At 40.4% G+C, this 26,587-nt stretch overlaps 1 protein-coding gene across 5 annotated transcripts in view; it reads right to left on the reverse strand.

Annotated features, from left to right (window-relative positions):
* Positions 1 to 26,587, reverse strand: part of KIF13A (kinesin family member 13A) — a 216,047-nt gene that overhangs the window by 94,469 nt on the left and 94,991 nt on the right. For all 5 annotated transcript variants that reach the window (XM_082662895.1, XM_082662897.1, XM_082662894.1 and 2 more), the window contains exon 4: positions 6,284 to 6,344. In XM_082662895.1, the coding sequence (XP_082519021.1) occupies positions 6,284 to 6,344 (61 nt within the window). The remainder of the gene's footprint in view (positions 1 to 6,283; positions 6,345 to 26,587) is intronic.

A 26,587-nucleotide genomic window follows, 5' to 3' on the forward strand; every position in this document is an offset into this window, starting at 1 on the left:
TTGTCTATAGTTGTTATTATTATCCACCCCTCTAAACACACTTAACTAAGTTAAGTGATGTCTCTGGGCGCCAAGAAATACTCTAAGGAATAGATGTCGACAAAGAAAGGAAAGTGGAAGAAGGCAGCGCTGGGTGGGATTAAAAAATCTGGGAGTAGAGGTGAGAAGAAAGAGAAGCATACCCACACACTCTTGTGAAAAATTTAACAGTGTCAGCCTAGCTTACTTTATCTCAGAGAAATTTTTCTTAACTGACCTTCACTTACCCGATTCTCTCAACTAACATTCTCTCTTCCATCTGTAAAATACACTGATGGCTTACTGCACACTAAATCACCCAACTGGTAGACAACTCTCTGGACTCCCACCAGCTGAGTCAGGTTCTCACAAAGGGTCAGTTGTGTTTGCTCCTGAACTGGTTTGTGTCAGTTACACTTCTCTGTAATTACATAACTAACAAATGCAAAAAGAGAGTTGCTGGTTCTACGAAAACTAGTCTGGATGCTGAGGAACAACTGGATAAAGGTGAGCCCCTAAAGGACTGTCAGGTTAGGTATGGGTAAGAATTTGTAAGACTGTAAAAGAGAAAGAAAAATCTAGAAGGATTCTGCAGTCAGTGTTTCATAAATGTCTTTTAAGATGGCATGCACCATTTATAGTGAATCTCTAACAAACTTTTCACATAGTCAACTACTACTGCTTCTCATAACCACAGGGAAAACTTCCACAGTTTTGATAAACTTAACAGCTAACAATTACTGAGTATTTATTCTACACAAGACACTTGCTGAGGTCTTCATATACACTTGAATAGTAAAATAATGAATCAATACAATATGCTCTAACAAATATTTTGGAAGTCTGCTTAAAAAACTGGTTCTATTTTGGCTACTGTCAACTTTTAGAATGTAAATTTTGATGCACAGTTAAACAATATGAAACAGAAACCATTTCTACCTCTGAGCCCATAAACGCTCCCATCATAGGAACAGAAACAAACATGGCTATTCTCCCCACGGCAATAGCCATAGCTAGGAAGCACTCAGCTGTCCCTTCACGGTACAAAGCAACGTTAGCAGAACAAGAATCAGACGTAGAACGTTTCTCCTGAATTGCAGGGTATTACAATGCCTGAAAACACAGGTTTCAGCAAATCTGAGCGACATACCATATGGTGAGAACTGTCATATAATTTGTAAGTCAACAGTTTAGAATCTCTCAGGTCAGGAAATGTTCTTGTCCATATAGATACCCAGATATGCCACCACTAGACTGATTTTTATTTTTGGTATGAAGATTTATAGAAAAACAGGTTTATGAAAAATATTCTCCTGCTAGGAAGAAAAGCAAAACCAAGGTAACTGGAAGTCATTGTTATTTAACCAACATGACACATTTTAGACAGTGATAAAAAATGTATTGATTTATTATCGAGAAGGCCTTAAATGAAATTAGTAGTGATTTAAACATTTTAAAAGGCCTATTATCTGTTATGATGCTCTCAAGTTTATCAGTATTCACTATAATAACATTATAATCCTAAATGTTGATCTACGGGTTTTTTTGTTTGTCTGTTTTTTAGTGGGCCTCTCACTGTTGTGGCCTCTCCCGTTGCGGAGCACAGGCTCCGGACGCGCAGGCTCAGCGGCCATGGCTCACGGGCCCAGCTGCTCCGCGGCATGTGGCATCCTCCCGGACCAGGACACGAACCCGAGTCCCCCGCATCGGCAGGCAGACTCTCAACCACTGCGCCACCAGGGAAGCCCCTGATTTATGTTTATGTGTATGTATATATGGGCTTGGGGAGAGGAAACGGATTTATGTAGAAATCCCATGCTGTGGGTGCCTAATTTTGCAGGTTACTTCTGCTTTTTCTTAGCCCTGGCACAAGGGTTTTTGCTTAAAGATTCAGAATTATGCGCAGACTTGCTAACCGAAAGGTGGTAATAAGAGATAATATATTTAAATTGTGAAATGTCTCAAAGCATGATTCAATGCAATTCAAATGGCTTAACAAACAAGCCTTTGATCTGACTCTGAAAAGTCCACTGCAACAGCTGTGTGGCCAGCATAAAATGTCTGATTCATGTTTAATCTGAGAGCTGGAAGAGATCTGAGATCATTCTAGGCAATATATTCTCCTTCCACAGATGAAGAAACAGACATCCCCAAAGTTTAGCAGTTTGTGACAAAACCAGGTCTCATAAATACCAGCACACACAATGCATTTTCTCTCCAAAGGACTGATGCTACTATCCTTACTACTGCTACAACGTGACAGTGATAAAGATGATGATAAATATTTCTTAAATTTAGTTATTTATTTATTTTTGGCTGCATTGGGTCTTCGTTGCTGCACGCAGGCTTTCTCTAGTTGCGGCGAGCAGGGGCTACTCTTCGCTGCGGGGCGTGGGCTTCTCATTGCAGTGGCTTCTCTTGCTGCGGAGCACAGGCTCTAGAGTGCAGGCTCAGTAGCTGTGGCACACGGGCGTGGCTCCCGGGCTCTAGAGCGTAGGCTCAGTAGTTGTGGCGGAGGGGCTTAGTTGCTCCGCGGCATGTGGGATCTTCCCGGACCAGGGCTTGAACCCATGTCCCCTGCCTTGGCAGGCGGATTCTTAACCACTGCACCACCAGGGAAGCCCCATGATAAATATTAAGTGAGCATTTCCTGTGGTTTAAGTACTTTACATGAACAGGTCATTTAGTCCTCAAATCAACCCTATGAGATCAGAACTATTATCAGCCTTATTTAACCTAAGAGGAAACAAAACTCACCAGACCTTACATAGATAAAAGGTGGGGGAGGCAGGACTGGAACCCAGGCAGTTCAATTAAAAAGCCCACATGCTTCCACCACTCCACCCAACCCAATGCAGTGCCATTACACCTACTATAGAATTATGGGTTTCTAAATCAGTCTGAGAGTGGAAGCTCTTGCTTGCTATAGCTTTTAATGAGTAGAGTAACATAAAACATAATTGAGAATTTAACATTTGACACACCCCATGAAACTGAGAGCCTCTCTTTGCTCTTTCAATCCATGCACTCATCTGTTTCTCTCCCCTCTCCCTCCTCCTCTCTGCTCCCCAAGTTTTGAGAGCTGCCTCAAGAGCTCTGATTCAGTATCAATGATGCCATTATTCATGGAGTCTGACAAATAGGTCAGTTTCAGGAACTATGTGCTTCCCCTTCTCTGTTTCTTCTATGTCCCATCAGAGAATGAATACTTCTATCTTAATGTTTCTATTCACAATTAAGAAGGAATTGCTTTTTTCTTTAATTAAAGAGAAGTTTAATTAAATCAAACTACACTCCAATATAAAATAAAAATTAAATTTAAAAAAAGAGAAAGGAAATCATATTAGTATAGAAACCAATCAACTAATCTACTAGTGATATATTCACTAGGCAAATTATTTACAATGAGTGCAAAAAACTCTGAAAGAATAATAAGCAAGAATTTTACTTTTTGCTGAGGTGGTCACAGAATTTGTACAATAATGGCGATACCTAAAGAGTAAGAAACTGTCTCCTCACCTTTTGTAAACAGACTCTGCTCCATCGACCAAGAGAACCCTATTTCAGGGTTAATACCAGAAACATGGTATTAGATGTGATCACGCAAGCTAAAATTTAGTAAAGTTTAAGCTATCAAAATGTTTAAAAATCATTTTTATCTTTTAAAATACTTCGGCACATACTATTTGTAATGAAGAGCTACAGAAATCGAGTTTCACATTTTAGTTTTATCATCTGTGCTTAATAAAATTATCTCTAGTTAAAAAAAAAAAAGTTTGTCCTACATTCAGAGGTATGAGTGATACACTGCAGAAAGCTAGAATGGTCTCTATGGGCAGTAATGGAGGATGTGATTGTAGAGATATGGAAAAGAAAGAGAAAAACAATCTTCCTAAAGCATTATTTTAACCCCATTACTCCAATAGCCCCTCCCCTATTTTTCACCATATCATCTACATTTCTTAGTCTAGCTTTTAAACTTTCTTATTATTTGGCCTCACTTAACACGTAAAAGTAGGTCTCCCACTGATTCCCCCCCAAAATGCATCTTTTGCTCAGACCAGTGTTATACACCATGCTCACTCCTAATTCTGCATCCTCACTTACAGAAAAGCCAAACGAAGTATCATTTATGGGCACCTTCCACTGGTCAGCTCATTAAGTTACCTACTGAACCCTTATAACAACATGTAAGATAGGTATTATCACTGCCATGTTTCCCATTTTACAGGAAAGAAATTGTAACTCAGAGAGATTAAATTGTCTAAGAGAACCAAAGCAAGCTTCCTGAGACTTAAACCCAGGGTGGAGTTCAGAGTCCGTGTGCTTTCCTTGACACTGTATTGCTTCCTCTCGTCTGGATGCCCTCCATACTGCCCCGTGGCTAAATCTATGCTAAACTTTTATGTCCAGTTTCAGTCCCATCTCCTCTATGATGCCTTCCCAGGCAACTTCAGTCTTTCCACATTTTGCCTCTCCTTGGGTTTTCTGTAGTACTTAAAACCTGTAAAATTTAGAGTTTAAATATCTCAAAATGTTTACTGTTGTTTGTCATGCATTCTTCTGCTTTCCAACTTAGGTTATAATTTCTCAAGGGCTTCCGAGGCTGCACACACAGTAGAAGTTTCATGAATACTTAAGGAACTATTCTGAGACTTTCTGGCTTCCTAGGTTGAATAAAAAGAAACACTGGGCTGGAGCATAGAAGGGGTGGTGGGGAGTCAGGGAGCAGAGGGTGGGGAAGGTAGATGGGGTTATAAAATAAAGGATCTTAAATGTCATCCAAAGAGTACAGATTTTTATCTATAAGGGATGAGGAGTCCTCTGAAGTATCTGACAATTGCCTAAGAGTTCTAATACAGGGAGCTATATCTGACTATATCCTGAATAATATCAACTGAACAGAGTGAGAGATTGGACTTTGTATAGCCATAGCATTTGTCCTCATCTGGTTCTGTCACAGTATGAAGTGTTTTACTTTTGTTTATTTAAATCCAAAAGCACACACCCAGCACAAAATTATACTGTGCTAACAGTCAAGGCCGACTCTCCTAGACTCTGTAGAATTTATTATATAGACTCCCAAAGGACGGATAAAAAGACAAATTAATTACAACCAATATGAAGAACTATTTACTCACATTAATAAAATACATCGCTGAAGTTGCAGGAATGATGTTTGGAAAGAAAGGCTAATTTACCCAATGTGAGCAATGGAAGGAATCTTCCTAGCTCCAGCCATTAACTTTTGAAAAAATTATACATCAAATAATTTCTCAACGGATTTGCTTTATGCCGCAAGGAAAAGGCTATCAATAAACAAAATTTCCTGTAAGCAAGTAACTTCTTTTACCCTCTAATCTTTTAAGATCTACATCCTCTCCATCACCCCCTCACTGTTTTTCTTTCTTCCTTCCTTCCTTCCTTTCTCTTTCTTTCAATATTTCTTTCTCTCTTTCGTAAATGGTAAAGTCATTCAGCTGACATTCTTATAAGTAGAAATAAGGAGAAAATGCTCATTAAGACTATATATCTAAGAAAAAGGGGTCACAGTCAGAAGGGAAGGAACGAAGACTTCCTCCACTAAAACAAATGCTTCCCTCTTGAGCTAAAGTAATTTTAACTCCTAGGAAAGGTGAAGATTCACCTGTGATCACAAATAAAATTCAGTCTTCTGTATCTAATGGAGTAGGGATAAAATGCCTCAAGGAAGGAACAATACCAAAATGTGGGGCCTTGCGGCAACGTTTCCCCGAGGAACGTACGGTTTTAGTTCACATCACCACTGACTACTTCAGAACACTCAGGACGCGAGGGGGCCCTGGAAACCAACAGCATCTGCGCTTTGCTTGCTTAAGCGGAGCAGTGCCTTCCCTGAAAGTTAGAGGCAAGGGAAGGCACAGCACATTAAACCTCCTCTTCGTGTAAGAACCACAACAGCTTCCGCTGACGGCCTGAGGTGGTTCCTCGTTATCTCTAATCCTTGGAACACCTCTGAGGACACTTCATACCCCCTTTACAGGTAAAGAACCTGAAGCTTAATGAGTTTGGGAAAAAACCTGTCCGAGGCTTCTCAGCAAGTAAATGGCTGAACCAGATCCTAAAACCAAACCTTACTGACTTCAAAGCCCACGTGCCAGAATTGGAAAGAATGAGTGCGAATTTTATGGGAAAAACAGAGCTCCAGAATAATTAAAGAAAACAGACATAACGGAAGAAGAGGCCAGAGGCCCAACCGTCAAGTGCAGAGAGAGCGCCAACTTACCAGCATATTTTGTAGTGTTAGATTCATCCATGGACCAAAAGCAATAATCAAACGCAAATACCTGAATGAAAGAACAAAACGTTAAACTTAAAAATTAATTAACTTCCATGAGTAAATCAGACTGAAAAAAAATTCACTGATGAAGATGAGGGTGCCTGATACCGTCTTATTAAAAAAAAACCAAAAAAGCGAAAAAACATCATAGGTTTGATGCTTTATTAACCCTGAAGTTTCTTTCAAACTAAATTGATGGTTATTTTCTTGTATTAGACTCAGTTGCATATAGAAATTGCTACTTATCCATAATTCAAACAAGGAGATATCTTAGCCAAAATTTTTTAATGATACATTTAGTGAGAAAGAATAATGGCTTCTCTCCCAAGTCTATGGTTCCAGCGTCTACTGAAACTCTCCAGCCAGACCTTCCGTGGCTTCACAAGAAACACTAAAGTGATCAACTTTCATTTAAACCAGTTCCTTCTAACTTTCCATGATGCTACCATTTCTAGCATAGCCAAAACTTTGTCAAAACTCCCCACGTTCCCGGAAATCTTGGACTCCCAGTCTTGGGCCAAGTATTGTTAATAAATCAATAATTCTGGGGCTTCCCTAGTGGCGCAGTGGTTGAGAATCCGCCTGCCAATGCAGGGAACACGGGTTCGTGCCCCGGTTCAGGAAGATCCCACATGCCGTGGAGCAGCTGGGCCCGTGAGCCATGGCCGCTGAGCCTGCGCGTCCGGAGCCTGTGCTCCGCAGCAGGAGAGGCCACAACAGTGAGAGGCCCGCGTACCGCAAGAAAAAAAAAATTGAGTAAGATTTTTTTAAAAAAATCAGTAATTCACTCTCGCATGCTTTAGTTTTCTGCAGTAGTTACTGAATGCCTGCTATGCACTAGGAATGGCTGATGCTGCCTCCATAAGGACACACATCTAATGTTTTCCATGCATATGACCACCACTCATGTTCCAGCCATCATTAGCAAATGCGTCGGGCAACGTTCCCCAAAGTGCACACCAAGGAACAGCAGTTTCATGAGACAGTCCATGAAATAAAGATTACATCATCCAGAAATGGTACATATTTTACCCTGCTTAAGATTTTCTATGCGATTCTCAATATTAAAGTCTCTGAAAAGTCCTCCAGCAAATAAACCCATTTAGTTGTGTAACTTTTTTTTTTTTTTTGCGGTACGCAGGCCTCTCACTGTTGTGGCCTCTCCCGTTGCGGAGCACTGGCTCCGGACGCGCAGGCTCAGCGGCCACAGCTCACAGGCCCAGCCGCTCCACAGCATGTGGGATCTTCCCAGACCGGGGCACGAACCTGTGTCCCCTGCATCGGCAGGCGGACTCTCAACCACTGCGCCACCAGGGAAGCCCTATGTAACTTTTTTATTTCTCAATTACTTTTGGTGAGGAGAGTAACACCTATTAACATGCCTTGAAACTAGTGTTTCTCAGCATACTCCTCAAGCAAACTGGCTCAGGTGACTCAGAGGTGACTTTCACAGGCTCCTTGTTACAGCCTTCCCCGCTTGCAACTCTAATGGTAAATTACAATCCTAAAGGGACAGAGACCCTTTAATGCTTAATCATTGCCAAGGGATCGTAAGCACTGAGCAATCAGAATCCAAGCACTTTGACCTGGCACTTGAGACTGGCCATATGAGACCCTTCCAGCCTATGTCCCTGTCCCCCAACTTCCTTAAGCTTCAGCTGAACTTTCCGTACCTTGGAGTTGCTAAGGACAATTCCACCTCTGTCATTTTCTTTATTTCCACCCTTCAGAATGCTTCATACTCCTTAAGGCCCAGTTCAATATATTTTTCTTCCAGGAAGTATTCCTTGGTTAAACCCAAAGGAATTTGCTTTCTCTTCTCTGAACTCTCACAACACTGTTTAATCCTTTTTTGGTGTGACTCCTATCCCGATTATTTTATTTTTCACTTATCATGTATATGATGTGTGCATATGTTTTATCTCCCCTGGTAGACAAAGATCCTTAAAAGCAGGAACAATACCTAATTCATATTTGTATCCTGCAATGTCCATAGTAGTTGCTTTGTAATTATTTATTAAATGATTACTGTCATTGAGAACTTGCAAGAAAGAAGGGACTTTTCACATCATCAAAAGACTAAATTATGCTCTGAATAGTTTCAGCACTACATGTACTTTGATGTTTTTAAAACTGATTCAGGTACACACACAACTTACATCGTCAACGTCAAATCCAAATTCAGTTTTGTTATTTATACAAACATTCACTCTGGTCTTATGACAACCAAGGTTAAAACGAACAGCTATGAAACAATAGTTTCAGCCAACAGAGTGTGAAATATTTACTGCATTCAAGGGCTCTTCCAAAGACTTGAGAGACCACACAGGCGTAATCCAGTTAATCTTCCTGCCTCAAGGCAGGACTGAACTTCAACACTTCTGAGAGATGAAGATCTGTCGTGTTTTTAAACATTTCCAGAAAAGGAGATTCTACAACCTCCCTTTAATGGCATCTTATAACACTTAACTTTCAACCCCAGGACATTTTCCTTTCCTTTTGACCTAAATCAACTTTCCTTACTTTAAATGGCCAACAGAGGCTACTTTCCAATTTCGAGGTATGTTCATTGTTTCCCTCTAAAGTCTTAATGAATTCCTCTTAGTAGTTGCTACATACAGTGAAATAATAATTTATTTCCTGTAGGTTAATTTTTCCTACCTACCTAAAACCTGTATTTACCAGCTTGCTATTTTGCATACAAGCTTAGAAAGCTAGAGGTTTACATTCACAGTAATGTTACTTGAAATAAAATGAAATCCACCCCAAAACTGGGGGGTCTACCCTTAGTAATAATCATTCCAAATTCTGTGCCAACTTTCATTTCTAACAGACGGTTAATAGTCTAAAGTTGTTTTTGCTCGTAAAAAGGAAGATAACAATTTTTCATTTTAGGCATTCACCCTCCCAAATTCAGACAAATGTTAAAACTCTGCAGAGGAGAAAGGGCCCTGATAGTACTGGCAGACATAATTGTTCTTTTCTTGCCAAAAACTGGCCTCTCCCTGAACTGAATTATGTCTCTAATTTCAAAACCTTTGATCACAAGCATTTCAGAATGGTCATCTCCCTCAAACCAGTCATGGAGTACAGGTTATGCTTTTACTCAACATTTATCAGTAAGAAAGTTGAAGACCAGATATCTGAAGGATTTCCCTAAAAACTCAAAGCAACTGAAAAGATTCTTGTTATCATTTTTTTATTTAATGCAGGTTACCAGTGATCCCCCTCCTCCTATGAAATTCCACTGCATTCTATAGCTCCCGTGGCACTAGTTCACATGTGCTCCTGTTTTATGGCTTAGTTCAACTGGTGTGGGTCTCACCTCCACTCAAAGGTGAACCCGTTGGGGGCAGGAGCTTTGTCTCATGCTAGTGCCTGGGTCAGTACCTCATACAGAGCAGCCACTGTATGTAACATTTTTTCAATAAATAAACATAATACCAGGAGAAGAAGTTGGAATGCAGATAAGAACACGGAATGAACATGATAAACTGTTATGAAAACGTAGAAGTTCAAACTGCAAGATAGATTTTTAGTGTTGCATTACTTTCAGATGCACATTTTCGGGAAACTTGATTCCTTCAAGGGTCAAATACAGTTTTGGTCACTAGATGAGTCCTCTTCAGCACCATCATTCCAGGGTTCATGTGGATAAACAAGAATGGCCACATCAAGTATAATTTGTAGTTTGCACAGAATTAGAACAATTATCTGTTGCTAGAATAATTATTTGGTATGACTGTTATGAAAACAGTGTTAAAGATGTTTAAAATAATTTCTTTGTCTTAGGTAGCCCAATCATTTCCCTTGCAATCTTCTTAGTACTATAAACTAGTATTCACAAACTATTATCTTTCTTTTCATGGCTAAAAATTTAATTATAATTTAATCACAAAGATTTGTAACAAAAGAGGACATGATTTTCTTATTTTCTAATACAAAATCATTGACATTTCAAAAGAGATAACAAAACCATTTTCTTGAATTATTCTTTAGAAACTAAACACTTCAAATAAAATAATTTTCTTCAAAGCCAGCACATTATACTAGAGAAATATATTTACTCAAGACTTCTAACTAATTTCATTAGAATTCCTAAATGTTTATTTCACCTATTCATTATGAAGTCACTAGTATCTTAGACTATGGCAGACGAAGGACTTCTTTTTTTTTTTTTTACACATCTTTATTGGAGTATCACTGCTTTACAATGGTGTGTTAGTTTCTGCTGTATAACAAAGTGAATCAGCTATACATATCCTCTTGCGTCACTCTCCCCCCCTCCCTATCCCACCCCTCTGGGGGTCACAAAGCACTGAGCTGATCTCCCTGTGCTATGTGACTGCTTCCCACTAGCTATCTATTTTACATTTGGTAGTATATATAAGTCCCTGCCACTCTCTCACTTCATCCCAGCTTACACTTGCCCCTCCCCGTGTCCTCAAATCCATTCTCTACGTCTGCATCTTTATTCCTGTCCTGCCCCTAGGTTCATCAGAACCATTTATTTTTTTTAGATTCCAATTATATGTGTTAGGATACGGTATTTGTTTTTCTCTTTCTGACTTACTTCACCCTGTAGGACAGACTGTAGGTCCATCCACCTCACTACAAAGAACTCAATTTCGTTTCTTTCTATGGCTGAGTAATATTCCATTGTATATATGTGCCACATCTTCTTTATCCATTTATCTGTGGATGGACACTTAGGTTGCTTCCATGTCCTGGCTATCGTAAATAGAGCTGCAATGAACATTGTGGTACATGACTCTTCTTGAATTATGGTTTTCTCAGGGTATATGCCCAGTAGTGGGATTGCTGGGTCGTATGGTAGTTCTGTTTTTACTAAGGGACCTCCATACTGTTCTCCATAGTGGCTGTATCAATTTACATTCCCACCAAGAGTGCAAGAGGGTTCCCTTTTCTCCACACCCTCTCCAATATTTATTGTTCGTAGATTCTTTGATGATGGACATTCTGACTGGTGTGAGACTGTAGTTTTGATTTGCACTTCTCTAATGATTAGCGATGTTGAGCATTCTTTCATGTGTGTTTGTTGGCAATCTGTATGTCTTCTTGGGAGAAATGTCTATTTAGGTGTGCTGCCCATTTTTGGATTGAGTTGTTTGTTTTTTTGATATTGAGCTACATGAGCTGCTTGTAAATTTTGGACATTAATCCTTTGTCAGTTGCTTCATTTGCAAATATTTTCTCCCATTCTGAGGGCTGTCTTTTCGACTTATGTTTTCCTTTGTTGTGCAAAAGCTTTTAAGTTTCATTAGGTCTCATTTGTTGATATTTGTTTTTATTTCCATTTCTCTAGGAGGTGTGTCAGAAAGGATCTTCCTGTGATTTATGTCACAGAATGTTCTGCCTATGTTTTCCTCTAAGAGTTTTATAGTGTCTGGCCTTACATTTAGGTCTTTAATCCATTTTGAGCTTATTTTTGTGTATGGTGTTACGGAGTGTTCTAATTTCATTCTTTTAAACGTAGCTATCCAGTTTTCCCAGCACCACTTATTGAAGAGGCTGTCTTTTCTCCATTGTATATTCTTGCCTCCTTTACCAAAAATAAGGTGACCATATGTCCGTGGGTTTATCTCTGTGCCTTCTATCCTGTTCCACTGATCTATATTTCTGTTTTGTCCCAGTACCAGACTGTCTTGATTATTGTAGCTTTGTAGTATAGTCTGAAGTCAGGGAGCCTGAATCCTTCAGCTCCGTTCTTCTTTCTCAAGATTGCTTTGGCTATTCGGGGTCTTTTGTGGCTCCAAACAAATTGTGAAATTTTTTGTTCTAGTTCTGTGAAAAATGTCATTCAAAGTTTGATAGGGATTGCATTGAATCTGTATATTGCTTTAGGTAGTATAGTCATTTTCATAATGTTGATTCTTCCAATCCAAGAACATGGTATATCTCTCCATCTGTTTGTATCATCTTTAATTGCTTTCATTAGTGTCTTATAGTTTTCTGCATACAAGTCTTTTGTCTCCTTAGGTAGGTTTATTCCTAGGCATTTTATTCTTTTTGTTGAAGTGGTAAATAGCAGTGTTTCCTTAATTTCTCTTTGAGATGTTTCATCATTAGTGTACAGGAATGCAGGAGATTTCTGTGCATTAATTTTGTATCCTGCTACTTTACCAAATTCACTGATTAGCTCTAGTAGTTTCCTGGTAGAGCCTTTAGGATTCTCTACATATAGCATTATGTCATCTGCAAACAGTGAGAGCTTTACTGCTTCTTTTCTGACTTGGATTCCTTTTATTTCTTTTCCTTCTCTGATTGCTGTGGCTAAAACCTCCAAAACTATGTTGAATAATAGTGGTGAGAGTGGGCAACCTTGTCTAGCTCCTGATCTTAATGGAAATGGTTTCAGGTTTTCACCATTGAGAACGATGTTGGCTGTGGGTTTGTCATATATGGCCTTTATTATGTTGAGGTAGGTTCCCTCTATGCCTACTTTCTGGAGGGTTTTTACCATAAATGGGTGTTGAATTTTGTTGAAAGCTTTTTCTGCATCCATTGAGATAACCATGTGGTTTTTATCCTTCAATCTGGTAATATGGTGTATCACATTGATTGATTTGCATATATTGAAGAATCCTTGCATTCCTGGGATAAACCCCACTTGATCATAGTGTATGATCCTTTTAATATGCTGTTGGATTCTGTTTGCTAGTCCTTTGTTGAGGATTTTTGCATCTATGTTCATCAGTGATATTGGCCTGTAGTTTTCTTTCTTTGTGACATTTTTGTCTGGTTTTGGTGTCAGGGGGATGCTGGTCTCGTATAATGAGTTGGGGAGTGTTCCTCCCTCTGCTATACTTTGGAAGAGTTTGAGAAGGATAGGTGTTAGCTCTTCTCTAAATTTTTGATAGAATTTGCCTGTGAAGCCATCTGGTCCTGGGCTTTTGTTTGTTGGAAGATTTTTAATCACAGTTTCAATTTCAGTGCGTGTGATTGGTCTGTTCATATTTTCTATTTCTTCCTGGTTCAGTCTCGGAAGGTTGTGCTTTTCTAAGAATTTGTCCATTTCTTCCAGGTTGTCCATTTTATTGGCACAGAGTTGCTTGTAGTAATCTCTCATGATCCTTTGTATTTCTGCAGTGTCAGTTGTTACTTCTCCTTTTTCATTTCTAATTCTATTGATTTGAGTCTTCCCTCTTTTTTTCTTGATAAATCTGGCTAATGGTTTATCAATGTTGGTTATTTACTCAAAGAACCAGCTTTTAGCTTTATTGATCTTTGCTATCATTTCCTTCATTTCTTTTTCATTTATTTCTGATCTGATCTTTATGATTTCTTTCCTTCTGCTAACTTTGGGGGTTTTTTGTTCTTCTTTCTCTAATTCCTTTAGGTGTATGGTTAGGTTGTTTATTTGAGCTTTTTCTTGTTTCTTGAGGTAGGATTGTATTGCTATAAACTTCCCTCTTAGAACTGCTTTGGCTGCATCCCATAGGTTTTGGGTCATCATGTTTTCCTTGTCATTTGTTTCTAGATATTTTTTGATTTCCTGTTTGATTTCCTCAGTGATCTCTTGGTTACTTAGTAGTGTACTGTTTAGCCTCCATGTGTTTGTATTTTTTACAGTTTTTTTCCTGTAATTGATATCTAGTCTCATTGCATTGTGGTTGGAAAAGATACTTGATACAATTTCAGTTTTCTTAAATTTACCAAGGCTTGGCTTGTGACCCAAGATATGATCTATCCTGGAGAATGTTCCATGAGCACTTGAGAAGAATATTTATTCTGTTGTTTTTGGATGGAATGTCCTATAAATAACAATTAAGTCCATCTTGTTTAATGTATCATTTAAAGCTTGTGTTTCCTTATTGATTTTTATTGTGGATGATTTGTCCATTGGTGAAAGTGGGGTGTTAAAGTTCCCTACTATGATTGTGTTACTGTCAATTTCCCCTTTTATGGCTGTTAGCATTTGCCTTAAGTATTGAGGTGCTCCTATGTTGGGTGCATAAACATTTACAATTGTTATTATCTTCTTCTTGGATGGATCCCTTGACCATCATGTAGAGTCCTTCTTTGTCTCTTGTAGTAGTCTTTATTTTAAAGTCTATTTTGTCTGATATGAGAATTGCTACTCCAGCTTTCTTTTGATTTCCATTTGCATGGAATATCTTTTTCCATCCCCTTACTTTCAGTCTGTATGTGTCCCTCGGTCTGAAGTGGGTCTCTAGTAGACAGCATATATATGAGTCTTGTTTTTGTATCCATTCAGCCAGTCTATGTCTTTTGGTGGGAGCATTTAATCCATTTACATTTAAGGTAGTTATCAATATGTATGTTCCTATTACCATTTTCTTAATTGTTTTGGGTTTGTTATTGTACGCCTTTTTCTTCTCTTGTGTTTTCTGCCTAGAGAAGTTCCTTTAGCATTTATTGTAAAGCTGGTTTGGTGGTGCTGAATTCTCTTAGCTTTTGCTTGTATGCAAAGGTTTTAAGTTCTCCGTCGAATCTGAATGAGATCCTTGCTGGGTAGAGTAATCTTGGTTGTAGGTTTTTCCCTTTCATCACTTTAAATATGTCCTGCCACTCCCTTCTGGCTTGCAGAGTTTCTGCTGAAAGATCAGCTGTTAACCTTATGGGGATTTCCCTGTATACTTGTTGTTTTTCTCTTGCTGCTTTTATATTTTTTCTTTGTATTTAATTTTTGATAGTTTGATTAATGTGTCTTGGTGTGTTTCTCCTTGGACTTATCCTGCATGGGACTCTCTGTGCTTCCTGGACTTGATTAACTATTTCCTTTCCCATATTAGGGAAGTTTTCAACTATAATCTCTTCAAATATTTTCTCAGTCCCTTTCTTTTTCTCTTCTTCTTTTAGGACCCGTATAATTCGAACGTTGGTCCGTCTAATGTTGTCCCAGAGGTCTCTCAGACTGTCCTCAATTCTTTTCATTCTTTTTTCTTTATTCTGCTCTGCAGTAGTTATTTCACTATTTTATCTTCCAGGTCACTTATCCGTTCTTCTGTCTCAGTTATTCTGCTATTGATCCCTTCTAGAGAATTTTAAATTTCATTTATTGTGTTGTTCATCACTGTTTGTTTGCTCTTTAGCTCTTCTAGGTCCTTGTTAAACATTTCTTGTATTTTCTCCATTCCATCTCCAAGATTTTGGATCATTGTTACTATAATATTCTGAATTCTTTTTCAGGTAGACTGCCTATTTCCTCTTCATTCGTTAGGTCTGATGGGTTTTTGCCTTGCTCCTTCATCTGCTGTGTGTTTCTCTGTCTTCTCATTTTGCTTAACTTACTGTGTTTGGGGTCTCCTTTTCACAGGCTGCAGGTTCGTAGTTCCCGCTGTTTTTGGTGTCTGCCCCCAGTGGGTAAGTTTGGTTCAGTGGGTTGTGTGGGCTTCCTGGTGGAGGGGACTGGTGCCTGTGTTCTGGTGGATGAAGCTGGATCTTTCTGGTGGGCAGGACCGCATCCGATGGTGTGTTTTGGGGTGTCTGTGACCTTATTATGATTTTAAGCAGCCTCTGTGCTAATGGGTGGAGTTGTGTTCCTGTCTTGCTAGTTGTTTGGCACAGGGTGTCCAGCACTGTAGCTTGCTGGTCGTTGAGTGGAGCTGGGTCTTAGTGTTGAGATGGGGATCTCTGGGAAAGATTTCACTGTTTGATACTACGTGGAGCCGGGAGGTCTCTGGTGGACCAATGTCCTGAACTCAGCTCTCCCACCTCAGAGGCACAGGCCTGACCCCCGACCCAGGGAGATCTCCTGGCTGGTACTGTAGGGTCAGACATGAATAGGGAGGTCTCCTGTCTCTCTTGATCCAGTGTTCAGTGTCCTTTCTGGCAGACAGGTGGCTTTGATCTCACCCATCAGGATCTCAAAGGAATCACTCTTCTCAATCTCAACAGGCCCAAAATTTGTTCCACCATTAATCAAGATTAACCCTGTTTCTCTCTCCCAGGCTTCCAGCTCAGTGATGTTCAAGCTGCAATGTTGGCTCTGGTCACAAAGGTGACCCTTTCCTCTACTTTTTAAGTTTCTTCAATAGACATCCATGTTTTGCTAAGCTAGTACAATTCTAAGTCAGCGGAGGATCTTTATGCACATCTCTATAGGAGACAATCTGGGACTCTGAGGTGTCTAGAGAAATCTGTAATGATGGAGAGTGGAGGTGGCTCACCACAGCCAAGGAATGGAGTGGCTTTTGACACTCAGTTTGGATGCTACTTCCAACAACTGAGGGGAACCTGAGGGACTTGGGTCCTGAGCCTATCCTCCCTGTCTCCTGCTTCTCCGATGCTTGCCATGAGTGTGCCGCCACAACGCTTAGTTCCGCAGACCTGCAAAGGGCAAGGGTGGGGGCGGGGAACTTCTTAATGCATACAACTGAGCAAAAAAATAAATCAAATTTGGAAACCAAGTATTTTTCATATTTCATCAATGCCAATCAACATCGTGAGAACTTTTTTTGTAAAGAGACCCACAGCTTCTAAGATCCTTCAACTAGAAAAAGAGCCAAAGGTACAGATGCTCCCCAGTTGTTTTTAAAATCTGAAAGTCATTGTCTTCACTGTTTTCAATAAAATGTAACTCCACCTTCTCAGAATCCCATTCCTTTCTCTCGGTTTCCAACTTGTAAAATTCAGACCAGCACTTAATTCCTTGCAGCTTGCTGTACATATCTGTCCCACCTTCCACACGCTCTTAAAAATGTTAGCTTTGCATCTCTGAACTGCTGAACATCCTGTAAAGTTATCACAAGCTGTTTTTAATAAGGCAAATGTGCTGGGTGATATACACTCTGAGGCAAACGAGCCTCAGGACTTAGGAGCAGGATGCAGCACAGAGAAAGTCCACTCTTATCAGGAAGTCCCATCTCATTGGCATTTCAGCAAAATTCACCTTGCCATTTTTAAAAAGGAAAGAAAGAAAGCATATTCTATATTCCTTGAAGAATAAGAGGGCATTGGTGTTCTAAGAAATGTGATCTGTAATCATTTTCCTGATCCATAAAAACCAAATGTAAAGGTACTTTCAATTGCCTTACCTCTGTATCCTTTCATTCGTCCTTTCTACTTGCACACTTTCACTAACATGTTCTCCAGTTATAAAACATTTCATCCAGAAAGCATTCAACCAATACGTAGTTGCCACCCCCTCTCAGTTTTAGGTACTACAGGGAACTCAAATATGCATTAGGCATGCATTTTTGTCCTCTAGTCACTTTTGGTCTAGTCACAAAGAGAAAACATAAAAGAATTATTCTTGAAAATTAAAAAGCACATTTTTTTCCAAAATCATTTTCATACCCTTCAACTCCTCTCCAGGCAGAAAGTCATTAACCCAATACTTTTCTCAAGATAATTTAATTTTAGGCAAAGAAATATCTACAAACATACACATCAGAGATTTTGCCAAGTGAGTCAAAGACTACTCCCTTTCAAATTTCTCCTTATTAAACTATTTCAGCATCATCTCACATGTCACTCCCTTATGAAACCTTTCTTAAGGACACTACTTCTTACTCTGAATTTCATATCTATCTGACCAGATTGTGTGTGTATGTGCATGAGAAAGAGATAGAGAGACTCCCTTTGCTCTATATAATTAATTCTGAGAGGTCAAGACCTTGGTTTTCCTAATGATTTTATTGCCCATAATTCCACCAAACAAAAATACTCTGAGAATTTACTTTTTAAAGCAACATCATGGTGAATGACCATTCACTGAAACAACCTTGTAAATCTGTGTTATCCCACATGATGGCTGCTTAAAATAGCCCACACGGGTGAGTGTGAATCCTCCCACAGTGCTGCAGGGTAGCAGATAACACAACAGTCCTTGGTCAAAGCCCGTTTCCACTCAACTGTGGAAGTGACAAGACAGGTGTCACCATACAGACAATATTTGTGTGTTTACTGGATTCCCACCCCTTTCCCAAAAGACAGGAGCAAACTCCCCTATTCACCTACATATTATGTCAAGAGTCAACCATCTCTTCAGCTCTGAGAGCTTCCACAAATGACCAAGAAATCCTCTGGTGGGAAGTCCGGGGGAAAAAAGAAAAGAAAATGTAGAAGTCTAAGAAAGTCTCCCCTTCCTGCAGTCCCTGCTTCTCTTCACCTCATTGGCCATTCTTCAAGACCTGCCTAAATGTCACCTCCTCCAACGCTTCCCTGACTTCCCTCCTCTGTGCTGCCTCAGTCAATAGCTTCTCCTCTCGAATACACACTCTACATATGTAATCACATATTTTATATTAAATTAGAACTGTGGGCATTTTAGCAAAGTGTCTACTGATACGATGCTTGGTGCACAGTAAAACTCAGTATGCGGCAGCTACTGTTATCAGTTTTGATGGTATCTACTGAGGGGGTCCTCTCCCCAGTTAACAGTACAGCTGCCATTTATAGAGTGTTTATTATGTACCAGGCACCATCCTAAGTGTGTTAACAGTCTGCTCAAGCTGGGAGGTTTCCCGAGCCAGGGCCTGTGCTAATTCATTTCTTTAATCATTACAGGCATAGACACTGTAGATACGTGCTCAGTATTTGCTGAATCAAATGAAGAAAGAAAAATGAAAAGGCGAAAAGGTTCATATGGCCATGACAAGAGAGTTGCTATAGTTCATTGAGTTCTGTGTCAAAAGGATCAAAACAAAACACACTGTGTACTTCCTAGCCCCCAAATCCAGAATCAAACGGGCTTCCCGTGGGGGAGAAAAGTCCACTCTATGTGGGCTGGCTTTGCTTTGCACGAAGGAGTGTGTCTCTCTGCACTCATGCTATCCTGTCATCCTCTTCTCTGGATACAATTCATCCACTGTTCACATCTGCAGACTCAGCTGCAACTTAACTGCCTGTTCAGGCCACTACTGATTTTGGAAACTGCTCCTGAGATCCCTCTACAAACACTATTTCTCTGGTTTTATAAATGTCGGCGAGCCAATGTCCTGTTGGTGGTTACTTTTCAATTTTGTCCATTTGAAAGAGTACAATTAACATGAAAGACATATGCCAAATGTGGTCATGTGTCCCCACACTGTATTATGAGAACTGAACCAGACCAAAAGGAATTAAAGTCCTACATTTCATGTCACGTCAAAATTTTCCCTTTAACGCCAAGTTTCAACATTTTTTGCTTTTTCATCTCTTTCTCCTAATATCAGAGATGTGAAGCGTCACAAAAAAAGAAGAGTTACGCTTCATTCAACTTGGAGAAGCGGGACTGAAATTGAAAGGAGAGCCTCTGTGATCAGAACTGTCTTCATCACTGCTATTTGCAAAAGCATCTCTGCCAGCGCTAACTCCAGCCTGTATTTGAGCATATCTGCTCCTGGGCATCAAAGAAGGGACACCAGCCAGAATGATCATTCTTATTACTGGTGAGTTCTATTGATGGACACCAACTTCACATTTAAAAAGCTGTCAAGTAACTGCTATCCTTTTGCAAGGTGATCAATCATTTCCTTTACAATTGCCTATATATGCACACCAAACAATGTCAATATTGCCCAACTGTAAAGATGTCAAGCATCTTAAAGACTCAAAGCAAACTGACAGCATCTGTTGCACATCTACCAGCAATGAGGCATGGGTCCTGATCCCAGGGACCTCACAGCTGTAGGAAACAACTATGTCATGGAAAGTACTATTCTATATGGCAGCTCAAATTTCTAAGAGCTCATGAAGCAGTGTGTCTTCAAAGAATTAATTTACCTTTGCGTGCATTTAATAGGCATTTACTGAGTATGTATTATGAGCTAATTGGGACAGAAATAAGAGCCAACTAGTTATCAGGCTCTCAGATTCTTTTAGAGGAAAGTAACCAGGAAAAGGAAAGAGTACAATACGCAGAATAGTTGTCCCTCGATACCCCTGGGCGATTGGTTCTAGGACGGCCATGGATACCAAAATCCAAGGATGCTCAAGTCCCTTACATAAAATGTTGTAGTGTTTGCATACAAGCCATACACATCTTCCCATATACTGTAAATCATCTCTGGATTACTTACAAAACCTAATGCAATATAAATGCTACGTAAACAGTTGCTGGAGTGTGACAAATTCAAGTTTTGCTTTTTGGAACTCCTTGGAATTTTTTTTTTGGCCCTGAAAATTTCAGTCTGCAGTTGGCTGTGGGACCCGTGGACACAGACAGTTGACTGTACAGGGTTTGGCAGGAATACAAAGATGGAATAATTACACTGCGGAGGGGGGGGGGGCGAGGATCAGGAAAGGTTTCCAGAGAAGGCAAAGCCTGAGCTGAATTCTGAAAGACAATTACTGAGAAGACAAGTAGGAAAAGCAGTCCAGGGAAAAGCGGAGCTAGCCAAGCAACAGAGGTAAGGAGCTGGGCGTGATGGGAGTAGTGTGCAAAGAGCAGTTGGGAGGGGAAGAAAGAGAGAAAAACGGGGGCACAGGCTGAGGTCAGTGCATGTACGACTTATGTGCTTTATTATTAAGAAGGCTGGACTTTAGCTTGTTGGCAACTGACAGGATCACATTCTCACTTTGCAATGATCACAGTGGCAGCGACATGGAAGATGGACTGAACTGGTGTAAAACAGGAGAAAAAGAGTCCAGTAAGCAAATCATTGTGATGAAGGTGAAAGCTTCTAATACCCAGGCTCAGTGGGGGCAGAGAGGAGCTGTAGTGAATATAGGCACTCTTTTCTTTAGTCCAGAACCCCACTCCTCATTTATTCTAGAAACAGCACCTTTTCTTTGGAGAATTATACTAACCTGCACTCCAGCCATTTGGTTCCCATGGGTCGTTGCTATATTTTTATATGGCATATAAATTCACACGTTATATATATGATTTCTTGGGGTGGGGGAGGGGAAGGCAGGGAAGACACACGTAGGGGCTCAGGCTGGACCACTCACAGTCCCACGATCCCTTGACCACAGTTAACTGGTCTCAAGTGGGTGCCTGATGGGATTTCTGGATTTGCGACTAAGAAAGTCAAACCAGTCTTTCTTTAATGACTGTAAAATCTTAATGCTGTAAAATCTGGGACATGTCGAGGCCATGTTTCTAACCATGTGGACCAGAAAAGCAGACAGAGCTGGTCTGCAGTGAGAGAGAAAGAAACGAAAGGGACACACATGGGGACAGAGAAGGAGATGGGGAGACAGGAAGAAGTACTTGTATTTGAACGCCAGCCACTTCCTGCCCTTGAGTTCTTTGATGCTTCCGAGAGTCCTTCTAACACATTTATCTTACGGCTCATTTAGTTTGAGTTCCTGTCACTTTCAGCTGAAAGACCCCCAGCTACTGCAGGAAGAAATATATAAATATGAGAGCTGCTAAAGGAAGAAATAACGAGGCTTGATCATCCATTGAATGGATTGAAAGTTATGAATATAAACAGTCCCCTGCACAAAGGCACCCCCGAAAAAGTGCTCTGAAAACCATCCAGAGTTTCAAAAACTTGAAAATAGGAACTAGTTCTCCCAAATCCCATACCAATATTTCGACAGAGCATAGAGCTTCCATTTAGCACTAACTCAACTCCAACTCTTTCAAATACTCCATTCCTTCCACGTTTAATCCTTCATCATTCAGCTTTAAAATCTGCTTCACTGGTTGCTGAGGGGCAAGGGTGGTGGTGTCACAAATACACAATCTGTGGCATTACTTTCATGGTTCTTTCATGCCCTGGTTACTTCTCCTCAGAAAAACTAGCCACCCAAATAACTTCCAACAGCTTATGCAAAAGGTAATTGGGATGTTTTCACACACAGACTATTTCTTCTTCGACAAAAACAAACCAAACAATCAGATGCAGATGTCTAAGCATATACTGTATGATCCTAGATTGTTTCCAATAAATGATTAATGTTGCTCATTAAGAAGGAAAAAAAATTAAACCCAGATCGAATTTGAGTCACCCTGATATCACCTACTACGAGCAATCTCTGGGTCTGGTTCAGAACTTCCAGACCAAGGCCTCACCTCAGCTGCCTACCACCCTCTGCTGGACCAGGCCTGGTGGTCCAGCATGTAGAGGAGGCTGTGCTGACTCCAAGGCCCCAGGTCACAGAAGCACCTGAGGTGGTCCAGGGGTTGCAAACATTTATTGTGCAGTCAGATCAAACTGTAAAGGGTGACAGGGTTCACTGCTGGAGATGATCTGTACTCTACCAAAATTTGCACTTCCCAAGACATCTGTGATGTTATGAGAAATATATGTTTGGTTCCTGACACAGAGCACCTAAAGCTCTTGGACTTTTGTGAGTGATAGGAAGTCTTTTATTCCTGACACTGAGCTCCATTTAGGAGCTCTATCACCTTGGAAGCTCCCAGGTGATAGAAGCCTCTTTTGTTCTAAATAAGGCGACTTATTGCGGAACTGTAGATAACCTCAGGATGGGGGCCAGCTGCCAGAAAGACAAGTCTTGACTAGAAACCTAGAACTGTCAGCCTCACTCCCACCATCTCTAGGAATGGGAGAGGGCTTGGAGACTGAGTTAATAATCGATCGTGCCTCCCTAAAATTCCCTCAGTGAATTTACAATAGCCAGGACATGGAAGCAACCTAAGTGTCCATCCACAGATGAATGGATAAAGAAGATGTGGCACACATATACAATGGAATATTACTCAGCCATAAAAAGAAATGAAATTGAGTTATTTGGAGTGAGGTGGATGGACCTAGAGTCTGTCATACAGAGTGAAGTAAGTCAGAAAGAGAAAAACAAATACCATATGCTAACACATATACATGGAATCTAAAAAAAATGGTTCTGATGAACATAAGGGCAGGACAGGAATAAAGACAGAGATGTAGAGAATGGACCTGAGGACACAGGGCAGGGGAAGGGTAAGCTGGGATGAAGTGAGAGAGTAACATTGACATATATACACTACCAAATGTAAAATACATAGCTAGTGGGAAGCAGCTGCATAGCACAGGGAGATCAGCTCGGTGCTTTGCGACCACCTAGAGGGGTGGGATAGGGAGGGTGGGAGGGAGACAAGAGGGAGGGGATATGGGGATATACATATGCATATAGGTGATTCACTTTGTTATAGAGCAGAAACTTAGATAACATTGTAAAGCAATTACACTCTAATAAAGATGTTAAAAAAAAAAAAATCCACTCAGTGACAAGGTTCAGAGAGCTTCCGGGTTGGTGAACACATCCATGTGCCAGGAAGGTGACGTGACTCCACAAGGACAGGAGCTCCTGTGTTCGGGACACTTCCGGACTTCACCATACATACCTCTTCCTCTGACTGCTCACCTGTACCCTTTCATAAACGAGTAAACCTAAGTAAGTGTTTCCTGAGATTTGTAAGCCATTCTAGCAAATTATCAAACCTGAGGAGGGGGTCTTGGAAAGCCCTGATTTGTAGCAAAATCAGAAGCGTTTAACCTGGAGACCCACTGCTTGCGATCAGTGTCTGAGGGAGCGCAGTCTTGTGGGACTGAGCCCTTTATCTATGGGGTCTGTGCCAGCTCTGGGGAGTTACTGTTAGAACTGAAGTGACTTGTAGGCTACCCAGTTGGTATCCAAAGAGAATTGTTTGGTGTGGAAAACCCATACCTATGGGGTCAGATGTGTTATGAACAGAGAAAGTTTTCCTTTACCATCAATTACTTTGTTTCTGTTCCTGGCACACATCTTGATTCCTATACCACATTTCTGCCTTTTGAAACCTTCCCCATACTTGAAGGCCCTCCTCAAGATCCACTTTTAGCTAGGAAGCTTTTCTTCCTCCGGAGTCACAAAATATTGCAACAATGAATGTTGATGTTTATCATAATCTATTTTCCACTACTTACAGTGCTGTATATGTTTAATCTTCCTCACCACACTGTGAATTCCAGAGAGCAGGAACCACTAGTTGAATCACCTCGAGCCCCACAATACTTCCTGCAAACGTTCTCAATTAATAATTGTCTAATTAATGACCTTTGAATGAATAAAGTAAAAATGCTTCCTAGGGAAAACGCATAGCAGGAAGGCTATGTTGCCATTCACTTCATGCAGCTGCAACACTCACGGACTCAGATATAAAGGCAGAAATGTAAGGGGTGACAGCAGAGCGGCTGTATTTAACAGGGTAAAAGAAATAAACAAAAGCCTCAGGACGGATGCCGAAAAGACATTCCGTACTCAGCCATGTGTTTGGCCTGAAACAGTGCTGCCTGACAGAAATATGATCCAAACTACATATGTCATTTAAATTGTGTCTACAGGCACATGAAAAAGTAAAGAGATAAAACAATTTTAATAATATTTTAATGTACCCTAATACATCTAAAATATTTATCTTTTTTTTTTCTCATACTAATTCTTTGATGTCTGATGTGTATTTTAAACTTACAAAAATCTCAATTTTGACCAGCCACCTAGCACATGCTCAAAAGCCACATGTGGCTAAGAGGCTGCTGTATTGGACAGCGCAGGTCTAGAACTCATCTCGTTTGAGGTCAACACTTAGTTTTCAGAAATGCACAAAGTGAGCGATGAAAATGATGGTGGTCACACACTGTAAAACAAGTCTGAATGAAACTGCCCTTCAGATGGCCCAGGCTGTACAGAGTAAGACTTCCCGCTACTTTTTTCTGAGTAATTTTTGTAAAGGCAGGTTTTTGGTATGGCAGCATGACTCTTTAAAGGAAACTGCCTTCAAAAAGTAACAATTTTATTTTGTTATGATGTCATTTTCTCCTGCTCACAATTTTGCCAACAAATTTATGTAACTAGAAGAGGGATTAAACACCTTGAAGTTCAGCAGTTCCTAACAATGCTTGTAAATAAAATAAAAAACATTTAAAGTGAGTTTAATTAACAAGATCAAATTGTTCAGATGGCTCTTACCCTAGCTTATGGAGATATGAGAACGATGATCATGACTTTAAAAATGAGCAAACTGAGTAAAAAGGGATATGATCCTTAACAAAGTGATCTTGCAGATATTTGCATTTTCCCCAAACTCTCCCTTCTTACTCTTTCCCATTTTCTTTACTGCATAAAACCCAGCAAATAGAAAAAACACTTTACAACCATGTACAGATAGTAGCGGCAATCAGAAGGCCTAGAACTGGGGCCAAAAAGCTCTCTCACTGGATGGTCCTGGCTGATTCATTCCTTAAGCCTCATTCTCCTTGGTCTTAAAGAAGAGGGTCTGAACAGTCTGAGTTCAGAAATTTCTTCCAGCTCCAAACTGCTCACGTGGCACATGGAAGGTGCTCAGTAAACACTGAGGGGTGAAGAAGAAAACAGAAAAAGGAGGAAGAATTCATTTGTTTTTCTCTGCATGTATTTCAGTGTCGCTCTGGGGGAAAGTAAGACACTTGTGCCAGAAATGACAAAAGCAGGAAAAGTGAAGGGTCCTAGAACATGCCTGATATTCTGAGGGCCATCGGGGAAATCCAGAACTGGGCTTCTGAAGGCAAAGCTACGGTGACTGGGACATTTTCCTGTTTTCCATCAATAAAGCATGCGTAACACATAATTAGATAGAGATCTTACACATGTGTCTTCTCCCTCTGTACCACCTCTCTGCCAAAATCCAATGTTTGTGAGAAGAAGGTGGCTAACCAAACAAGCAATGTCCCCTTTTTACCTCCATCTGCAATACCTCTCAGACAAAAACCTTAGACTCAAAACTACAGTCAGACCAATAAGGAAAAACACACCTATTTCAACTCTGAAAATTATGAGAAAAAGGCTCTGCTTTATTTATTTATTTATTTTTGGCTGCATTGGGTCTTCGTTGCTGTGTGCAGGCTTTCTCTAGTTGCAGTGAGTGGGGCCTACTCTTCGTTGCGGTGCACGGGTTTCTTACTGCGGTGGCTTCTCTTGTTGCAGAGCACAGGCTCTAGGCGTGCAGGCTTCAGTAGTTGCAGCACATGGACTCAGTAGTTGTGGCTCATGGGCTCTAGACTGCAGGCTCAGTAGTTGTGGCGCATGGGCTTAGTTGCTCCGTGGCATGTGGGTTCTTCCCGGACCAGGCTCGAACCAGTGTCCCCTGCACTGGCAGGTGGATTCTTAACCACTGCACCATGAGGGAAGTCCCAAGGCTCTTTGTTTTAAACTAACGAGGAGGCATAAAGCAGGTGTCTCCATGTTTGTCTAAAGCTTATTTTTCTTTTTAAGGGAAGTAGAACACACTCCAATAAACACTGCATAATATGCTACTGGTAAAAGGATTAATAGGTATGCACTCAGCCCATGTTAAAATAAATGTTTCTCCGCTCTGGAGTACAAATTTACAAAATGTAACACCAAAGAGAAAAATCCAAATGTATAGTACAA

This window comes from Grampus griseus, assembly GCF_964374135.1.
Source record: "Grampus griseus genome assembly, chromosome: 10".
Classification (NCBI taxonomy): Eukaryota; Metazoa; Chordata; class Mammalia; order Artiodactyla; family Delphinidae; genus Grampus; species Grampus griseus.